The 18820-nt window shown below is 32.5% G+C and overlaps 1 protein-coding gene across 1 annotated transcript in view; it reads right to left on the minus strand.

The window, feature by feature from the left end:
* LOC133204556 (uncharacterized) overlaps window positions 1-18820 on the minus strand; it is a 43596-nt gene that overhangs the window by 23320 nt on the left and 1456 nt on the right. Inside the window, exons 2-14 of the mRNA XM_061340305.1 lie at window positions 9064-9400; window positions 8466-8600; window positions 7991-8228; window positions 7752-7890; window positions 7378-7512; window positions 6905-7008; window positions 6355-6479; window positions 6078-6190; window positions 4449-4586; window positions 3772-3871; window positions 3543-3643; window positions 2613-2792; window positions 1977-2064 (exon numbers count right to left, since the gene is read on the minus strand). Of these exons, the coding sequence (XP_061196289.1) occupies window positions 1977-2064; window positions 2613-2792; window positions 3543-3643; window positions 3772-3871; window positions 4449-4586; window positions 6078-6190; window positions 6355-6479; window positions 6905-7008; window positions 7378-7512; window positions 7752-7890; window positions 7991-8228; window positions 8466-8600; window positions 9064-9400 (1933 nt within the window). The remainder of the gene's footprint in view (window positions 1-1976; window positions 2065-2612; window positions 2793-3542; window positions 3644-3771; window positions 3872-4448; window positions 4587-6077; window positions 6191-6354; window positions 6480-6904; window positions 7009-7377; window positions 7513-7751; window positions 7891-7990; window positions 8229-8465; window positions 8601-9063; window positions 9401-18820) is intronic.

An 18820-nucleotide genomic window follows, 5' to 3' on the forward strand; every position in this document is an offset into this window, starting at 1 on the left:
ATAACCGTTATTTTTGCAATTTAGCATTGTTTTCTATAATGAAGGATTTCATCGGCATGGGGGGGGGGGTACGGCCCCTTCGTGCCCCCGGTTTCTACGGGCCCTTGACATGTTTAATTCATAGTAAGAGAAATATAGGGGTAGAAAACGTAGATGAACTTTTTGTTGTTGATGTAAGCTCATTTGTAACGAGTTTATTTTAAAAACATTTGATAGTATCCATTTATGATTATATCTCTTGGTGTTGTAACGCTTTTTGGAAGCACCGGATATATCCATGCTTAAGGACATATGATACAAACAATTTTTTTTTTTTAAATCATAAAAAAATACCAACTAAAGTCATGTTTATATAATTAAATTGAATAAGTTTAATAGCATAGATTTTAATTTTTCATGCAAAGTTCCACAATAATGTCCTTAAAAGTGATAAAAAACGTTATACAGATTTATAAGGATGATTGCAGAAAGGTTTAATTTTGAACATCATAGAAAGTGTACGATTAATGTTTTAGAAATGTGAGAATTGCATCATTTACAACCAAAATAGGTCCAAAATGTATATATTATTCCAGGCGTCCTTTTTTTGTATCGTCTTTCCTTAAGAAAGAAATAATATGTACATGTAGAATGAATTTAGGTCTTAGTCTTATTTCCTTTTGATGGCACTATATTTAACTTTTCTTGGTTCTTAGGAATTTATTTATAAACTCTGATTTCTGTTGATGACGCTGGATTTAACTTTTCTTGATTCTTAGCACGATAATTTCAAAATTTGCTGACGACAAACAAGCTTTTTAGGAAACAAAGACGTGTCATTTTCTTTAGAGTCCCTTCTATTTAAAAAAGTTTCATTTGTTAAACAACCTATGATTTGCAGCCGAAAATTACCGCTTGTGTCAATGTTTCTCGTAATGCTTTGTAAAACGTACTTCTTTCCTACTCTGAACCCATGCAGGTCACGTACAATTTCAAATAAATCTGATCAAACTTAACCTGCATGTACTGAATGCGAAAAACATTACTTTGCATTCATTATCTAACAGAAGCGGAAGCCCTTGTCCGAATGATATATAGAATCTAGAATGACATATACGAAGTCTAATTTGAACTAAATCACTGGTCCTGATTAAAATACACGTAAACAGCGAGCAATCTGACAGACATTGAAAGATATTCAGTTATAAACACCTTAACAATTCTCAGTTCTTCTTCAGCTTATTATGAACAATCGACCTCTGATAAGAGAGATAACTCTTACTGTTAAATATTTTTGATGACTGCTCCTAGGTATGTTGAACCTTAAGCATGTTCACCAACGTAATGAAAATCTATAACTGTGATATAGTCGTCACCCCATATTCGCATATGTTATGCGACATTCTGAAATTCGTTGCCATTGTTTTCCCTGTGTAAATCGTAGTAAATGTGATGAGATTAATAAACTCAGTTCAGTTCAGATATTTAGACTTGGGGCCACTGTTATTCAATGTATTATAATATTCATACGATAAAACTACTTGTTTACTTTATTGTTTTCACAATGAGAAAAGGTTTGGTTTACACACATTTTCACTGGCACATTATTATTTTTATATAACACATGTAATATGAACCTGAATTATAATACCCGCTATAGAATTATAAAAATGATACATCGAGCGTTATTGCACCAAAGTCACATTTAACAATATCACTTAATATGTTCTACAGCCAATATCATCCTGGCAAACTTTGTCCAAATACTCATCACACGGTTATCCAGTGCTTTAACTGAAACAAAGAAAAAAATCATTTAGGAACGGCTTTTCAATATTGTGAATGAAAATTCTTATTTCTGTTTTATGTCAAATTCTGTAGGAACAAGGAAAGTGCGTGCTCGCAAACACAACGAACTGGGTACTTATCAGAACATGACATTGTTCTTAAGATACCGGCGCAGAAAATTTGACAATTTTATCTGTTGCCAAGGACGCACAAAGGACTCACCCTGAAACGTTTGACGTCATTGGTTCTTGTGATTTCTTCGTGATCTCTTTTTGGGGTTATGCACTTTGCCAATCTCTGTGTAATTAGAACATGCAAGATTAAAAAAAAATCATCAGAGTAATTCATTTATACTCCAGTCGCAACTGTTCTGCTAATTTCTCCGCCGAAAGTCTAATAATTTTTTGTTATATTTAATTTTATTTGTGAATATGGGCTTGTCATCATGTGTTTAATTACTATCTAGACAATATTAACTTCCCATTCTATCAATTAAGACATAATAGTGAATCTTACATAATAAATTTATTAACTCTTTCGATAATGATTACCCTAGAAATTCTTCCCATGAAATTAAATATAAATCAGACTTCTTATATTTATAAATGAAAGGATATTGCTGAGAGAGAATCCGTACATGTTCTCTACAGAAGATGCATATGTCAGCATAGAAAACTCCCACGTTTTTTTTTTTCTTCACTAAATTTCTATACTAATAAAACCTCTATTCTTTTATGTACTAAAATAATATTGTTGATCCGCTCCTTCTCTTTAGCACCTATTTTTTTTTTAGAAGTTCTTGAGCGGATCAAATATTTTAATTATTATTACTCATGTCTTTGTACCTGTTTAAAAGTTCCTTTAGTGGACAGTATGTGATATACTGCATAACCTGGTATCAGGAGCATTGAGGAAAGAGCCACGCCCCATCCTATGACGTTAGCATACGTAGGATAAGTATACACGCCCATACTACCCTTATACGTCAGTGGTCGATAATGAGAAAAGCTTGATATCACAATAATCTATAAAAGACAAAGTAAGTTGTATCATACAAGGACATGTCAAGAAAAAAAATTAAAAAATATCTTCTTTTGATTTTAATTTAGATATATTATTTTAAACTAGCTCCAACCAGTATTCATGCCCAGGTCGAGACTTGCATTAATTTTGTTGCCGATATTGTAAGAGAATCTATATTCAAGTTTTAAGCTTAAATAATGAAAACAAACAATGCTAAATGAAACTTTTTCTATGAAAAAAAAAACGGTTATATCTGATAGTCGCTTTAAATGTTCTAGAAGCTTTGCTATGATAACGATATCTAATTTACATCGGACCGTTCACGGTAGCTCAGTCGGTAGAGCGCTCGCTCCGTGATCGGGAGGTCGTGAGTTCGAATCTCGGCCGCGACAGACCTAAGTCGATAAAAAATAGGTAGCAACTGTTCCTTCGCCATGCGCTCGGCACTTTGGAGTGAAAGTTGCGGGTCTTTCGGATGAGACCTTAAAAACCGAGGCCCCGTGTCACGGCAGGCGTTGGCACGATAAAGATCCCTCACTGCTCAATGGCCCTGAGTGCCGAGTAAAGGTCAAAATTTGAAGCCCTTCACCGGTATATGGTGACGTCTCTATATGAGTGAAAAATTCTCGAATGGGACGTAAAACAATATACAATCAATCAATCAATCTAATTTACATCAAAACGCGATTCTTATCACCACTTCCACGAGGTCGTCTAAAAAAGAGAGAGGGTTCGTGAAGAAAGGTTGTTACCAGTAGGAATGTAGGACTGAGGATCTTCCAGCACACCCGCCAATACAGCCCTGGTCTGTGGCCTGTCATCTGATAAATGTCTGAACAAAACTGATCCACCCCTGAAAAAATTGGATCATAAGGTCTTAGAATTCTTATTTGACATATTCCACATTATAAAATACTCTTCATCAAGCCCTATTCTTCTAATAAGAATGAAAATCTTTTAATTATATATGTTTTTACTTACCGTAAAACCAGGAAACGGCGATGACTTGAAATAGAATGGCAAATACGATGGAAGTGCCAGCAGCGAATGTATCCAGTATTTTAAACACATACATACCTCCCTACAAAATTTAAAAAAAAGAAAAATAAGTTGTTTATCAAGAAAAACAAGCAACTAGTTTACTTTACAGAGAATATACTATTGAATTTGTATCTAAATATTTGCTACTAAGTTATTATGCCATGAAAATTGTATAAGATTTCTTATGAAACCAAAAAAAAAAATGGTGTAAAATCTTTGATTTTTCCCCCATAGATAAAACTTTTGAGTTGAAATTCTCATATTTTATCTATAATATTTTCATCAAAATAAGTAGGAAACTTAAGACAAAAAAAGTAAATGTACAAAAGATAAATGGGTTTGCACTGAAAGAAAAGAAATCAGTGCATCGCGTTTCACCTGCACTGCATTGCAAAGCCTTGACTTTATCATGATTCAAGCAACCTTTCCTATTTGTTATATTACACATGCTTTTTTTCGAAAGGTTAAATACCATCAGATTAACTTAAGAGGGGTTCATTTCTTTTTTTAACACTTGCTGGTAATACCCAGAATATTCTAGTAAAACCATGCGCAATTTCTATCAAACGTAAGAAGAAACCAAGTGTATGTAACACGTTTCTTGTACCATTACTTACTACGGTCATACATGGAATGGAGAATAGGAAGGCACTAACAACAATGACGAAGGTTAAAACTTCCCGTGCCCACCGGTGTCTAAATACCCTGTAGAATTGATCTCGTAGTCCCGTTAACGGAGACTCCAATCCGCCAAACTACCAAAAAAAATTAGACAAAATGTAAATGAAAGACAGTATAGTAATCAAATAACGCGAACAACGGTGAAACAATCAACGAAACAATGTTATGTTAAAACGCAAAGTGTAATAACAACGCAAAATGTAATAAACTGGGATTATTACATATTAAGTTATTACATTTTGCGTCGGGATCAACGCAGAATGTAATAAAGCAAAATGTAATAACACGATTTTTGGATTATTAATTTTTGCGTAATTACATTTTGCGTGGAATTAACGCAAAATGTAATGTATTTTTTGGTTGTTACATTTTGCGTTACTTAATTTTTGCGTTGAGGACAACCCAAAATGTAATAAAACAAAATGTAATAAAACAAAATATAATATTATTTTTTTATATTGTGCTTTAAAGGTGCTTAGACACAGATTTGAAGTTAACATTTTCTCAAAATTTCTGTATAATATCACGACTTATATATTGCAATAGCATTTCACACGAAAATATAATTAAAAACTTATTTTATCTGGAAATTATTGGAACTACGAATTCCTGGACGCGTTTGATTAACACATCCTTGCACTTTCACAAATTTTATTTTTATCCTTAATATTTAAGAAAAGAAGCGATTTTGTTTTGTATTAATGAAAAACATTACATCTATAATCCAGAAAATTCAGAGTAGAAATGTGCGAAAGCAAACCCCCTCACTAATATCGTCAGCCCGTGCTCAGTGTTGTGTACAGAGTTTAACAAATTGAATACACCCGTGAAACGTAAACTGTTTCTGTAAACAGGGCACGAGCTCTGTTATTGTTAATGTTTACGATTCACCGGGTGAGTTCAATTGTTAAAGTCTGCACACACCACTGAGCACGGACTGAAAATACTGTGAGTGGGTTTTGCTTTCGAACATTTCTACTCTGAATTTTCTGGGTTATAGTTTTAATACTTTTCATTTATACACAACAAAACTGCCACTTCTCTTAAGTATTAAGAATAAAATTAAAAATTGTGAAAGTGCAAGGATGTGTCAATCAAACGCGTCCAGAAATTTGAAGTTTCGTAACTTCGAGATGAAATAAGATTTTTATTATATTTTAGTATGAAATGCTATAGCAACATATAAGTCATGAAACTATACAGAAAATCTGAGAAAATATTAACTTCAAATCTGTGTCCAAGCACCTTTAACGCGAAACATCACTAAATTGATTTAAACATATAACAATTGGGAAACTCGCTTTACTAATTAGACAGACAGACCTATGACTATAAGACAAACGTTACGGCTTTTAGGAACATTACTTAATCTTATTGTATATTTTTCTAACTCTGTTTCTAACATTTTTTATTGAATACTTATAAAACATTAACTTAACTTTGATTGACATGTCTATTTATAAATCAGTCTGTATTATATATCCATTATTGACATTAAAATATCAAATGATTTTTAATACATTTTGCGTTGTTATTACATTTCGCGTTGTAACAATTCTACTCACCGCACTATCCAACCCTAGCGTAATTAACATGAAAAAGAACAGAATCCCCCATATCGACGATCCCGGAAGTGTAGAAATGGCTTCTGGGTAGACGATGAAAACGAGACCCGGACCTTAAGTTTTAAAAGTTGTAATCATGTTACAATTTTTTATAGAACAGTTAATATTTATTTAGTCTATTGTTTTGTATTAAATTAAATACTTCATGAATATATTGAGTTATAAGGTATAGAAAAGCATCTATTTATTGTGTATGCGTTTTAACAAACAATTTTACCATCTTGTGCGACATCCCTGATGTGTTTTTGCTGTTTTTGAGCCATGTAACCAAGGTATGTGAATACCACAAAACCAGAAAAGATACTGGTGATGCAGTTAACGGATGCTGTTATGAGACAATCCCTGCAAATAAAAAATCGGTAAGATTTGAATTTATGGATTGGTGTACTTACAATATTTGACCTATAAATTTAAATTTTGAACCCTCCAAGTAGTTTTGAACATCTACGGTGTGAAACAAAAACTACTGCTTGTAATGTCATCTTATAGACATTCAAACTGGAGAAAAAAGGAGATTTGCTAAGTGTTGAATTAAGAGTATAAATCCTAAGACAATCATGATTCTTTAAGCACTTATTTATATTAACATTCTATTTTTATGACAAACAACCCTGAGGAGTTAATATACTGGTAATGATAAAACTATGTATAGATTAAGGGATAATGAGAAAACACATTTCTTTAAGGATTTTATTTATATATCCGGAAACAAAAACTACATCAGATCATTTGAAAAACCAGCTTGTTTATGCTTCTTTTGTTTATACCTGTAACAATTGTTATTAAACTTGTTATAACTGGCGTAAGCAATGTGAGTTCCAAATCCGGCGCCGATGGAAAAGAAAATCTGTACTGCTGCATCTATCCAGACCTAGGGGATAGAGAGAATTGAGAAAAATCAGATTTCAAAATCTACTTTGCATTTGATTACTCTTTTTGGGCAGCAATTACAAATACTAGTATTAGAAGAAGTTCTTATCAAACAATAAAGCAAGACGCATTTTTGAAACAAGAGCACAAGCATGCCCTCGCTAAAGAGCATATATTATCACTGCCTACTTGTAACTTCTATTACGCACTCACTCACATACACGCGCGCAATGCTATATCTCCTCCAACTTGGTGGTGTAGAAAATTACAGTATAATTCTAGGGTTGAGACCCATGCTTAAGGGGTTTGGTTGAAGGTGTGTCTGTTAGTTTAATAGAAAAACTGAAACACACACTAAGTCATGACTTACCTGAATTTCCCCGAGCCTGCTCATGTTTGGAACGATGAAAAATTTGACCCCCTCTCCTGCACCGGGGAGCATGGAGCCTCGAATCAGCAGGGCAGTGAGAATAAGGTAAGGAACTGTGGCCGTGAACCAGACGACCTAATATGCATATGAATTATTATTCAATTTGAATATGGTAATATTTTTTTTACATTCGGATAAATTAAACCTCGAGTATATAACTATTTCACTGAAAATTCATATTACTATACATGTATTTTGGTAACAATATAAATTATTCTTCATTTCGAACTGAATTTCTTAAATCAAAAATTTGGTTCAAATTTAATAAAATCTTGTGTATTGTAACATTTACTACTAACATATAACAAAAATACCTTTCCTGCACTCTTAACACTTTTCCACAAACTGAGGTAAAGAATAATGAACGTGAGGGCCACACAGCCGGCTACCTCCCATTTGATTCCACCGAGGTTGTCAATCCCCGAACTCTTGTGTAAACTGAGAACGCCTCGTCTGTACGTAAAAAAAATCTCATACGACAATCTTTTAACTTCTTAATGTCACAATATATTTCATAGACACAGAATGCCAGATGCTTTGAACATGTACCTACTCAAAATATTCATAAGAGGAAGAGATAGCTGTGCTGGAGTTATAGGTCCTGTTTGAGTGTGTTTGATTGGTATCCCAGTCGGACTGCCAGCAGTCACGTGTGTTAAAGTCGTGATCACATCTAGACCAAGGGGTGTTCCAAGAGAAAGAAGAAAATAGGTAGTAGAACGCCCAGGCAATGACCATGTTGTAATAGAAAGCGACGATGTAGGCCATCCAACAAGAGGCAAAACCTATACCTATATAGGCAAGACTGATTAGAAGTGAATCCCAAATCCTTCAGAATTACTTTAAAATTACTTCAGTATTCCTATGTAAACTTGAAATTACTTCAGTGGGAACGCATTCTTATGTAAACCAGACTACAAGCCATTTTTCTTAATTATAAATATAAAATTACGAAATCAAAATAATTTGTTTAAAAACCTTTTTACTGAAATCTTTTGTCTGAACATATTTTCCCAGAAAATATTTACCTCTGAACATGGGTACAAGGTTATTCCACACATTTATGGGCCCCTCTTTGCTGAACTGCCCCATGCTTAGTTCCATAAAGAAGACGGGAACAGCGCCGAGTATAAGAACCGTGAAATATGGAATGATAAAAGCACCTGCAATATTCAATATAAACTACCTAAACGAGTGTAAGTCTTTTATTCTTGTACTATAGAATGTCAGGTTATCAATATACCAAACGTGTTTTTGTTTCAAGCAAGATCATTATAGCAAATATTTACTTGTTCCCAAACAAAAAGGTACTTTATACAAAAGGTTTAACCGCGTTTATGGTACATTAGAGATGATTCCAATTATTGTTGCTTTGCCTTTAGAAATTGAAGCCTGTGTTTTGTATATTTTGTTACCATTATGAAGGATCTCATCTTCAACAAAATTCAAATGTTCTAAGCTTCTTCGATTACTTTGCGATTTTCTTCTTAAAAGAAAACCATATTTTCCACTAAATGTTTCGATATACAGTAGTAAACATTTGGATTTATTTAATTTTTATTCCTATCACGTTAATATAAAAATAAATATGATCTACAGTGTATCATTAAACAGCAACACACTCACCGCCGCCATTTTTGTACGCTAAGTAGGGAAACCTCCATACATTAGATAAATCCACGGAGTATCCAATCGCCGCCAATAGATAGTCTCCACTGCCGCCCCAGTTTTCCTTGGGCGGTGCTACAAAGTGCTCCAACTTATTTTTGTTCTTTATATTATTATTTTCAGGGAGCATTTTCTCTTTAGAATCTTCATTATTATGGTCCCGTCCATTTTGCAAATTGTCCATTTTTATTAAAGGTCCAACATCATCAAATGTTGCCTCGTCTGAAGGACTTGGGAGTGTTTCACCATTATCCATGTTGTTTGAGTTGCAGTCAGGCTCTGCTTGGCCTTTATTCTGAAATATTATTGTAAGCCTTTTTTATTATAGTCTGGTATGTTTTTATTGTCACAGGGGTTAATGGAGAACGGTCGACCTATATGACACCAATAGTTAAGAAGCAGATTTGTTTTCTGGGGTGTTGTGATAAATGCTCGTTTGTACGGAATCTAGCGTTTGACATGTCAACACATTCGGTTATTAACGACACTGTTTCCTCGCGCGAGATCTTGCGATACGTTAGCGTGCGGCCAACAACCGTCAATGACGCGAACGCTGTTTGACAAAAAACACAAATGACTTGAAAAAGTAAATAAAAAAAAAGCAAATAAACAACTTAAAATAAAGTTTTAAAAAATATATAATTCTTAACTTGACATTTGATTTGCGTTGTTTTTATGGTCAATTACTTTAATAGACTAGTTATGAAAATGAATATAGGTTTATTTTGATGTTGATGAGTATTTTCGAACAATACCATAGAATTCGTTTACTTTTTGTGTTAAATATTTGTCTTCCTGGCACATGGGGTTTTAATTTTGGTCCAAGTCATGTCTGTTTTACAAGAATAACTTCTGTATCTGTTAACGCTAGGGCATTTGCTTTGTAGTTTCAAAGATCGAAGAGGTAAACACACACACACAAATGAACAAGAAAAAAGTCATAATTATCGGAGTTGTTACCGACAAATGGAGGGAAGCGGCTCGTGGCAGTGTAAATTTCTTTTTCTTATGGGTTTTTTTTTTTTTGCAATTAGAACTTATTTTGTTGAAAGTTAACAAATTGTCATAATAGGTGGCCAAAGTCTAAGTGATTTGTTTATCGCTTCATTTTTTTTTTTAAATTGTACTGCAGATATTCTCCATAAGCGTCTAACAATATGCAATGTTATTTCAGCAAATAAATGAAAGGGGGCACAAAAAAAATAGTATAAAAATCTACAACACTTGAAATGCTACAATAATTCCATGCATCACAGCTGTGTTTTTACATGTATCATGGATATGGTTAAAAATACAGCGACGTATATATCGTATTCTCGGATATTTTACTTTGTACTTCGGGTTTCTTTCCACAAAAAGTAATCTTTTTTTTCTTCCTGGTGATAAAGTTCCGTCAAACTTTTTGTTAATCTTCTTGTATTATTTATTGTATAATGGGTTTAAACTCTTACTAAATCACACAACATGAATTTCGTAGGTACGTATGAAGAATGGGTTTATTTTTCGTCTATCTTAGAGCTTTCAAACTTATCAGCTTGTCATTGTGGGTTTTTTTTTCATTTTTAAACTTGAATGAAATTAAATCCAATTCTGTCTAAATCTCAAACAAGATTATGCTTTTCCATCAGTATTACACTACAGTGAGGGAATTTTGCATGGTTTGGAACTTTTGACAGCTTTTGATATTAGTTATTAAGTTTTTTCTAATGTTTTGATTGAGTAATGGGCCATTTTGAATATTTTTAGGAAAGAATGTTAGATTTAAGTTCTAAGATTGTCAACTTTTCCACTTCTGCCTTTTTTCTCTAGAAGTTACAGAAGCACGGAGGAATAAATAAATTTTAGGTTAACGAGATTTTTCATGTTATTTTTAGCCTGAATGCTGAGAATACTGTACGGTATTGATGAAATTATGCTGTTCTTTTTGAGACACAAAATTATTTACCTTGAGTCGAATTTCATGTTACAAGCCCCAATTCCCAATGAAAAAAAATGAAAAATGTGAAACTTGTTTACTTTTTTCGACTTTGCAAAATTTTCCCAATTAATACAAATTTCTGTTACTCAGTTTCTAAAAATTGATTTTTTTCGAAATAGATATACACGTACTTATATCTCCAATTTCAGAACTTTGTTATCATTTAAATTTCAGAGTACATGTACGTGTATAGTTGCGTACATGTATATGTATTTCGCCAAATAAAATTTTAAAATTAAATAATACTTTAATGGCTTTAATTTCATAAGTTAGCAATGAAATTAATTAAAATATATGCATATATATACGTATATATATGTAGAACGTGTCCATGAAGAACAAAATCATTCACAAAAGAATGACAACATATTTGTGCATTTTTGATGGTCTACATAGCACATTAACCCTGCAGTATACCTGAATTCATGTTTTGGAAACACTGACCTTTTTTTATTTATGGTCCTTTAAAAAGTCAACAATATTTGAGCTCTATTTTTCACTTTTTTATATTAAACGTAAAAGCGATTTGGATATACGGCTTTGTTGTAGTGGCATTATGAACATCTTAAAATTATAATTTATCATAAGTGACGGATTGATCAAATTTCGTTGAAATGTATTTCGAATTTTAGGGTGTATTTTTGCTTCAAAAATGCACACACTCTAGGGCTAACATTTTTTTTCTGCTAAAGGACAAGGTATGGTAAAGGTCGAGTTTGGCCCCTTATTTGATATGAAAATCAAAAGACGGTTAAAATGGTGATAGTTTGCAGTGAGAAAAGAAAACCTTTTACTTTAGTTTGCAGTAAGAAAAGAAACTTTAACTGATGCTTGTTTTATAGTCAGCATTGATTTTGATATAAAGTGTACACGGCGATCACAAGAGGGTGACAAAGTAGAACATTTTACCGAATTTCCTTCATTATGATGGACTTTCCTAAAATTTGAATTATTTTATTCCCTGGAAAACATAGAGCACAAGTTTGCCTAAGATTTTCATACAAATATGTGTTTCTCACACTTGTGCATGAAATACCAGTTTATAAATTTGATAGATAGGCAAGATTGTGCTCTGTATATTCTGAAATTGTGCTATTGAATTTATGAAAATTTGAATATAAAAATGAGAAAATTCGGGAAATGACAAATTTTAGGACCTTTTTGTGACCTCTGTGTATCCCGTCTCTTAAAATTTATACTCTTTATGGACTTTTTATGGACTACAACAGTTTTTTTCATAATGAACTACATATATTACATTCCCAAAGCGGGGACCAAAGAGGTGACTTATCATATCCTGTCCTCTACATATTTTCGCATCACTATGAGAAACATGGGAAAGATAGAAAAATTCATCGTGTTTTCCAAAACAAATAATTTAAAAAAAAAAGACAAAAATTCACCAAAATGTGGAAATACAAAATATTATCCTTATTATGATTACTGTCTAAGAAGTAGGACATTGTATATATTTTCAGGAAGAATTCATAGCTGCTATGTACATGCATGTCTTTGTGAATATTTATGCATTACATTGTATATAAACGCCCGAGAAATATGGGCACCCTACGTATTGCTTTTTCAAAACTTTCAGATTGTTAATTGTTTTTATTTAAATAATAGAAACAATAATATTTTAAAAAGAGTGAAAATTACTTTAAAAGATTTGGATACAGTGCGTATATATTCTTAGATATATAGCGTATCTTAAATGGCATTTATAATGTTTATTTTCGATAACATAGGCTGTCGTTGACCTCGGAAAGTAAAATAAACACAGCGGCCTCGTTAGGCGATTTTTTCTTTCGTTTCATGCTTTATCCCTCAAAACAATTAAAGCAAACCTTCTCTATGGTAACATAAACAATTAACAATTTCTCTTGTCTCCGTCTTTTATTTTATTCAATTCATTCCAAATTAATCAGCAAGTCTTCAAGATCGTTGGCATTCTTCATTTGTTGAAATCAGTGTTCCCGTAGCGTAAATTTTCTCGCTTCAACAATATCGAATGTTGGTTTATACGTTCCTTACAGCTCCTCTTGGAGAAGATCGAGAACAAATCAGACATTTCAAGCAATTTTATTGATCATATTTTACATCCTTGTAAAATAGATCCCGAAATACTTATCGTTTATCAGGGCATGTTTTCTCTTCGCATGTTTTTCGTAGCCGCCAAAGCTTTTTTGATGAGCAATTATTGCTAATCGAAATTTTTGGAAGAAGCGAGGTGGTCTAAATTCCCAGGTCTAAGTTCTTTAAATCAAAAGGTTGCGGAGAAGCAATAGACTTCTAAATATTACTATTTCAGCATTTTCCCTAGTTTCTTTACTTTGCGAAAACCTTGTTCCTGGAGTAATTGTTCAAATTATACTAGTGATAATTTCGTTCCCACGTTAAATACGTTTTTTAAAAAATGATATCTATAGTTATTTTAGGTTATAGCCCATAAAATGAAACACAATAAACTTATTATCTATTATGCAAGTCATTTTTAAATAATTGTTTACTCTCTCTCTCTCTCTCTCGTATTTTTAGAGTCATTTGCTCTTAGGAAATTGGACGACACTCCTTTTTTTTGGTTCACTACATTTTTTCCTTCTTTACATTCTTTAAAATAAAATACACTATATCTAGCGGTATATTATTTACAATCCACGCTATCGTTCCGTTAATTTTTCTCTCGGTTAAATTATCTCAACATTCATGTATTGAAGATACCATTTTGCTCCTGTCAGGTCAAAGATAATTATATTGTTAATCCTTGAAGAATTGTGTACATGATACGACTAAAAGCAGCAGGCATATAAAACATATCCCACTTGACCTGGTCAAACATGAAGTTGATTAATACTACAAGAAGCGAAAAAAGTTTAAATAAAACGCCCTTCTTTTGCTCTGTAGCCCATCTGTTTCTTAATCTATAGACATATAATAAGAAACATGAAATAAATGCATTTTTCAAATTGTTTCTGTATTTATAAACTTTATTTTTAAAAAATAAAAATAATTTAAAACAAAAATAAGAATTATAAAGATTGGGGTTAAATCTGTTCATGAAAAACGTTTTCCCTCTGGAATTGGTTCTGTTCAACTCCGCTTTCAGACCACAGACACAAATAGGTGTTGAGACTACGTGAAATTACATGTATTTTTTTTACTTACATTTTAATTACAAATGTAGATAAAGTTAAGTTGTATAGAAGATCATCTTTTTTTCTCTCAGACCTGCGTTTATTCGAAACGAAATTCTATTCACGATTTACAAATTGAAAAAAAAAAAAAAAACTTATTGCCATTTTTTCAAGAATCATATCGAAGATTCTTGGTGCACGTTCATTTGTTCTCTATATAGAATCATACTTATTTCTTGCCTTGAAATTCAATTTGTTATGAGCTATATTATGCAACATATCTTAAGAATATTCCTATTATACACGAGTACGTGCTATTTGCATCTCCATTAAGTACTTATATTTTATCATATATCTTATCAATAAGCATTAACCAAGTTGGTGTATACAGAAAGTTAAATTCCAACCTTAAAAACCGAACATTCACATTAAAAATTGACAGTTGAGATGGCATCTTTCATTAATGGCGACTGGCAGACCCATTAAATTCTGCTTAATTTACATTCTTGAATCGATTATTTGCTTATATTACTTAGATAATGTTACCTTCTTGTGGGAGGGTGAAAGGAAATAGAAACTCACATGTATACATTTCACAGCTCGGGATCTGAAAATTACATTCCGCATTAAAGCAATTGATTGATGGCAGGTGTTGAAATAGGTAAACAAAGTGTTGTTTCTTGTAATTACTTGTCAAAATAAAGCTAGCTTCTTGAGTTTCGTGTTCATTCTCCCCTCTATATTATCATTTTCACATGGAAGGGTTTTAGATGCATTTAGTTATTCCAGCTTGTCACATTAGATTCTTTAACCGTTTTCCCCCTCCACTGTTTGAAAGACGTTCTATAAATATTGTATCGTTTATCTGATATTATCATCTTCTGGCAAATAAAATTCACTCAAACTTCAAAATAAGATGTTATTCGATTTTAATATGCTATAAACATTCAAACAATAAAATGGTTTCTTTTTTTAATGTGTGAATTAATGGTTGTAACTATTGCAGATAAATACATAACCCGCTTACATTTTAGTTTATATTTGTCTGTATAAATAATTGTATAAAGAAGGTTTAAGTGCGTAAAATATTGTATCATAGATCTGTACGTCAAGATATATTTCATTGATGGAAGAGCCCTTTTAAAGAAATATTTCTAAGGATGGCTTTTGAAAAACCGGTTCTAACTAGTTTAGAGTTAATAGATTGATTAAGGGAAGTGGTTTTCATTTGAAATAGAAGAGTAAATATTCAATGGATGTATAAAATTTGTATTCTTTTTTTTCTGCAACGGTTGCAACCGAAAATCCAGCGTTAACAAAGAAAAGAAAGAGATTATTTTCTTTGTTTATATTTAATCATATAAAGAAGGTTAAAGTACTTAAAATACTGTAAATTGTAAACATGTGCGTCATGGTAAGTTTCAATGCTGAAAGAGCCCAAAATCTTTCTTATACATGTATATGGCTTTGAAAAACTGGTTCTAACTAGTTTTGTTTGTTTGTTTATTGTTTAACGTTCCTCTCGAGAATTTTTCACTCATATGGAGACGCCACCACTTGCCGGTGGAGAGCTGCAAATTTTGACCTATACTCGCCATTGAGCAGTGAGGGATCTTTTTCGTGCCAGCTCCTACTGCGACACGGGACCTTGGTTTATACGGTCTCATCCGAAGGACCGGTCTCCACGTCCCACAATGGGATTCGAACCCGCGACGTAAGGATCAACTCCTTACTCCGCGATTCTAGAGCGAACGCTCTAACCACTGCACCACGCGGGCGACTCTTAACTAGTTTTGAATTAAAGGAGTTGATTTGGTTTTCCTAAGAAATAGAAATAAATATTTAGTGGATGTAAATATATGAGTCTTTATAAGTGAAAAGCCTGAATTTATGCACATACATGCATGTGATCACATGCGTGTGATAAAATATCTTTTTGGAATTGTATATAACACAAAAAATTGTAGTCTCCACTACTGATATACAGTTGAACTTCGTTATCTCGAACTTCGATATCTCGAATACCATGGGTATGCCAGTTAAAAATCCTTACCATCTTTTTCTTTATGTATTTTAACCTCGATATAAGGAATCATCGGATATCTCTCTAATTTTTTTCTCCGTCCCATCGGGTTCGAGATAACGAGGTTTGATTAATATGAACTTGCATTCATAAATGATATATGGGTGAATTTATATTGGCCAAAAATTTGTATCATAAGTTGATAAAAATGCTATCCATCTGTGACATAATTTGTATCATAAGTGGATCTTGTATCATTAACGTTCAACATGATGTCTTTTTAATGATAAAATTTATTTATGGAAGCAAAGTTATCACGAATGCTAAGTCTCATCATATTATTTTTTTTTTTACTACAAAGGACTTGTTAAGTTTTATTGATAAAAAGCGTCTTACTTAAATTCGTATTACAATTAATTCTCTGAACATATATTGTTCTTCTTATTAAATTCAAATATTATATGTTTTGATTTTTCAAGTGATTATGCTTGTCAATTTTTACTCTCGTGCATACATTATGCAAGCAATTGTTAATTGGAAAGAAATATCGCCTACCCATAACCTCTATTAATAATAACCATTAACAAATGCTAGGATCATGGATTGGTAAAGAAATAAAGAATTATTTATATGCTATATGTCGGCATGGAATGGGGGTGGTGGTTAAAGACTTAATACAATTAAGGGTTTTACATTGTCTTGGCACTGTATCTTGGTCAATGTTGGAAAACAATGTACGTTTCCATCCCTTTGGTCTTTCTCTTACAGGTATGACATTGTATGCAATATTTTTCAGAAGAACCCATGACAAAGCATTTAGGTGTACGAGTAGTAAAATGATAAATGTGCTATTGATGACCAGTCACATAAAGTAATAGAACACTTCAATTTATTTAAAAATTGTTTATTCAACGAAATCTATATACACGATTGAAAACGTGATTCATTGTGAAAGGGATTGCAGGTGCATCAATTTATATTGTCTGATAACAAATAGATAAAGGAGATATTCGTGTTATATTGTGATATTATTTTATCCAAATTCTTGATATAGACCTAAAAATTTCCAGAAGAATACATTTCTCATTATTGAGAGCGCTGTTTCTGCAGGTCTGTTTACAGAATACGACTTCCAGACGTTCCCTGATTGTACACAGAATCGAAGACGCATTTATCAATATTATGCAATTCAGAAGAACCTTGGATGTACAATGCAATGGTTAAATGCATCTTTTCCCCGTCAGAATACCGCCATTATGTTCAGCGCCGTCATTTCCGGTTGCAGATGAAAAGTAAACCAAGTATACAGCAAAAAGCACGCGTAGGACTAACTAGCATTAGCCTTACTCAATGCAAATATTTTCCAAACGGAATAAAGCAAAACGGCCATCCATTCTCTGATAACTCTGGAGATAGACTTTATTTGATACCGGTATTCGAATTTTTATTCTTCTGTGTGTTTGTATGCGTGTGTGTTTATGTGTGTTTTCTTTCTTTGTGCGGTTGTTCGGTTGGTTCTTTCTTTTTACTTCGTAAATTTTCCTGTTTTACTTCATAAAATAAGAAAACTGCTGTAAAGTATGATCCCTTTTGTTCATTATGTAAATTGTGAATTTTCTAAATGTTTCATCTGTTGTCAGATTTAAATCAAAAATAAATTAACGACACGTAGAAACTTCAAAAGAATTTATGTGTTGAAACATATAAGTATGGCGAAGTTTGTATGCACTATATTATATTTTATTCCGAATTGATAGATGACAAATTCAGAGATGTATGTTACTAAACACTTTGGGATGTATCCTCTGTATATGTCTTGAGAGAATCCAGTATATCTTGTTTTTCATATACCAAAATAAATGTTAAAAATTAAAACAAATTACAAAATGGTACAGATTTTGCATGAATTTATTTCTTGAATGTTCATGGCTAAAAATTGGGTCACTGATTTGACTAGAATTGAACAAAAAATCGTACTAAGGTATATAACTGTTGGACAACCTCATCAGAAACATTTGAAGGAAATGAAGCTTGCAAACACATAGACAAACCCCGGTACCGTATTGCTAATACCATACAATGTTTAAGTTAGATACACGTCTATTAAGTAACAATGGTATTTAACTGTCGCAACAGGGTGCGATCGTATCCCCTTTTTTGACGAACACTCGAAAATATCAATACAATAAATTCATTTGTTTAAAGCAATGCTGCTAAGATTTGTCTATCTAAAATGTGAAAATGACGTCAAGAATGCACCAGGACCCATCAAAATGGTATCCTTCTTAAAATAATTTTCTGGCTCTGAGGAGGGGTACTTCTCTCACACCTCCCCTGCAGCCCGCTCCCCCAACCCTTTTCCAAAATATACATTTAAAACAGCTACTTTAATAACAAATCAATGTGGAAAACTATGAAATTTTTCGATTTGATATCGAATACGGGTGTGATTATCGCTCTACAGTTAAATAAAAGAAGACTTAATCCTGTATTCTCTTACAATGGCATGAAAACCAATTACTCATCAAGAGAAATAACATTAAAAGTGAAGCCTTAATTTGCTTTCCGCTGTAAACTGTAGAT

This window comes from Saccostrea echinata, unplaced genomic scaffold (genome assembly GCF_033153115.1).
Source record: "Saccostrea echinata isolate AGI-Se365-2 ecotype Australia unplaced genomic scaffold, CSIRO_AGI_Sech_v1 ptg000054l, whole genome shotgun sequence".
NCBI classification, from domain to species: domain Eukaryota; kingdom Metazoa; phylum Mollusca; class Bivalvia; order Ostreida; family Ostreidae; genus Saccostrea; species Saccostrea echinata.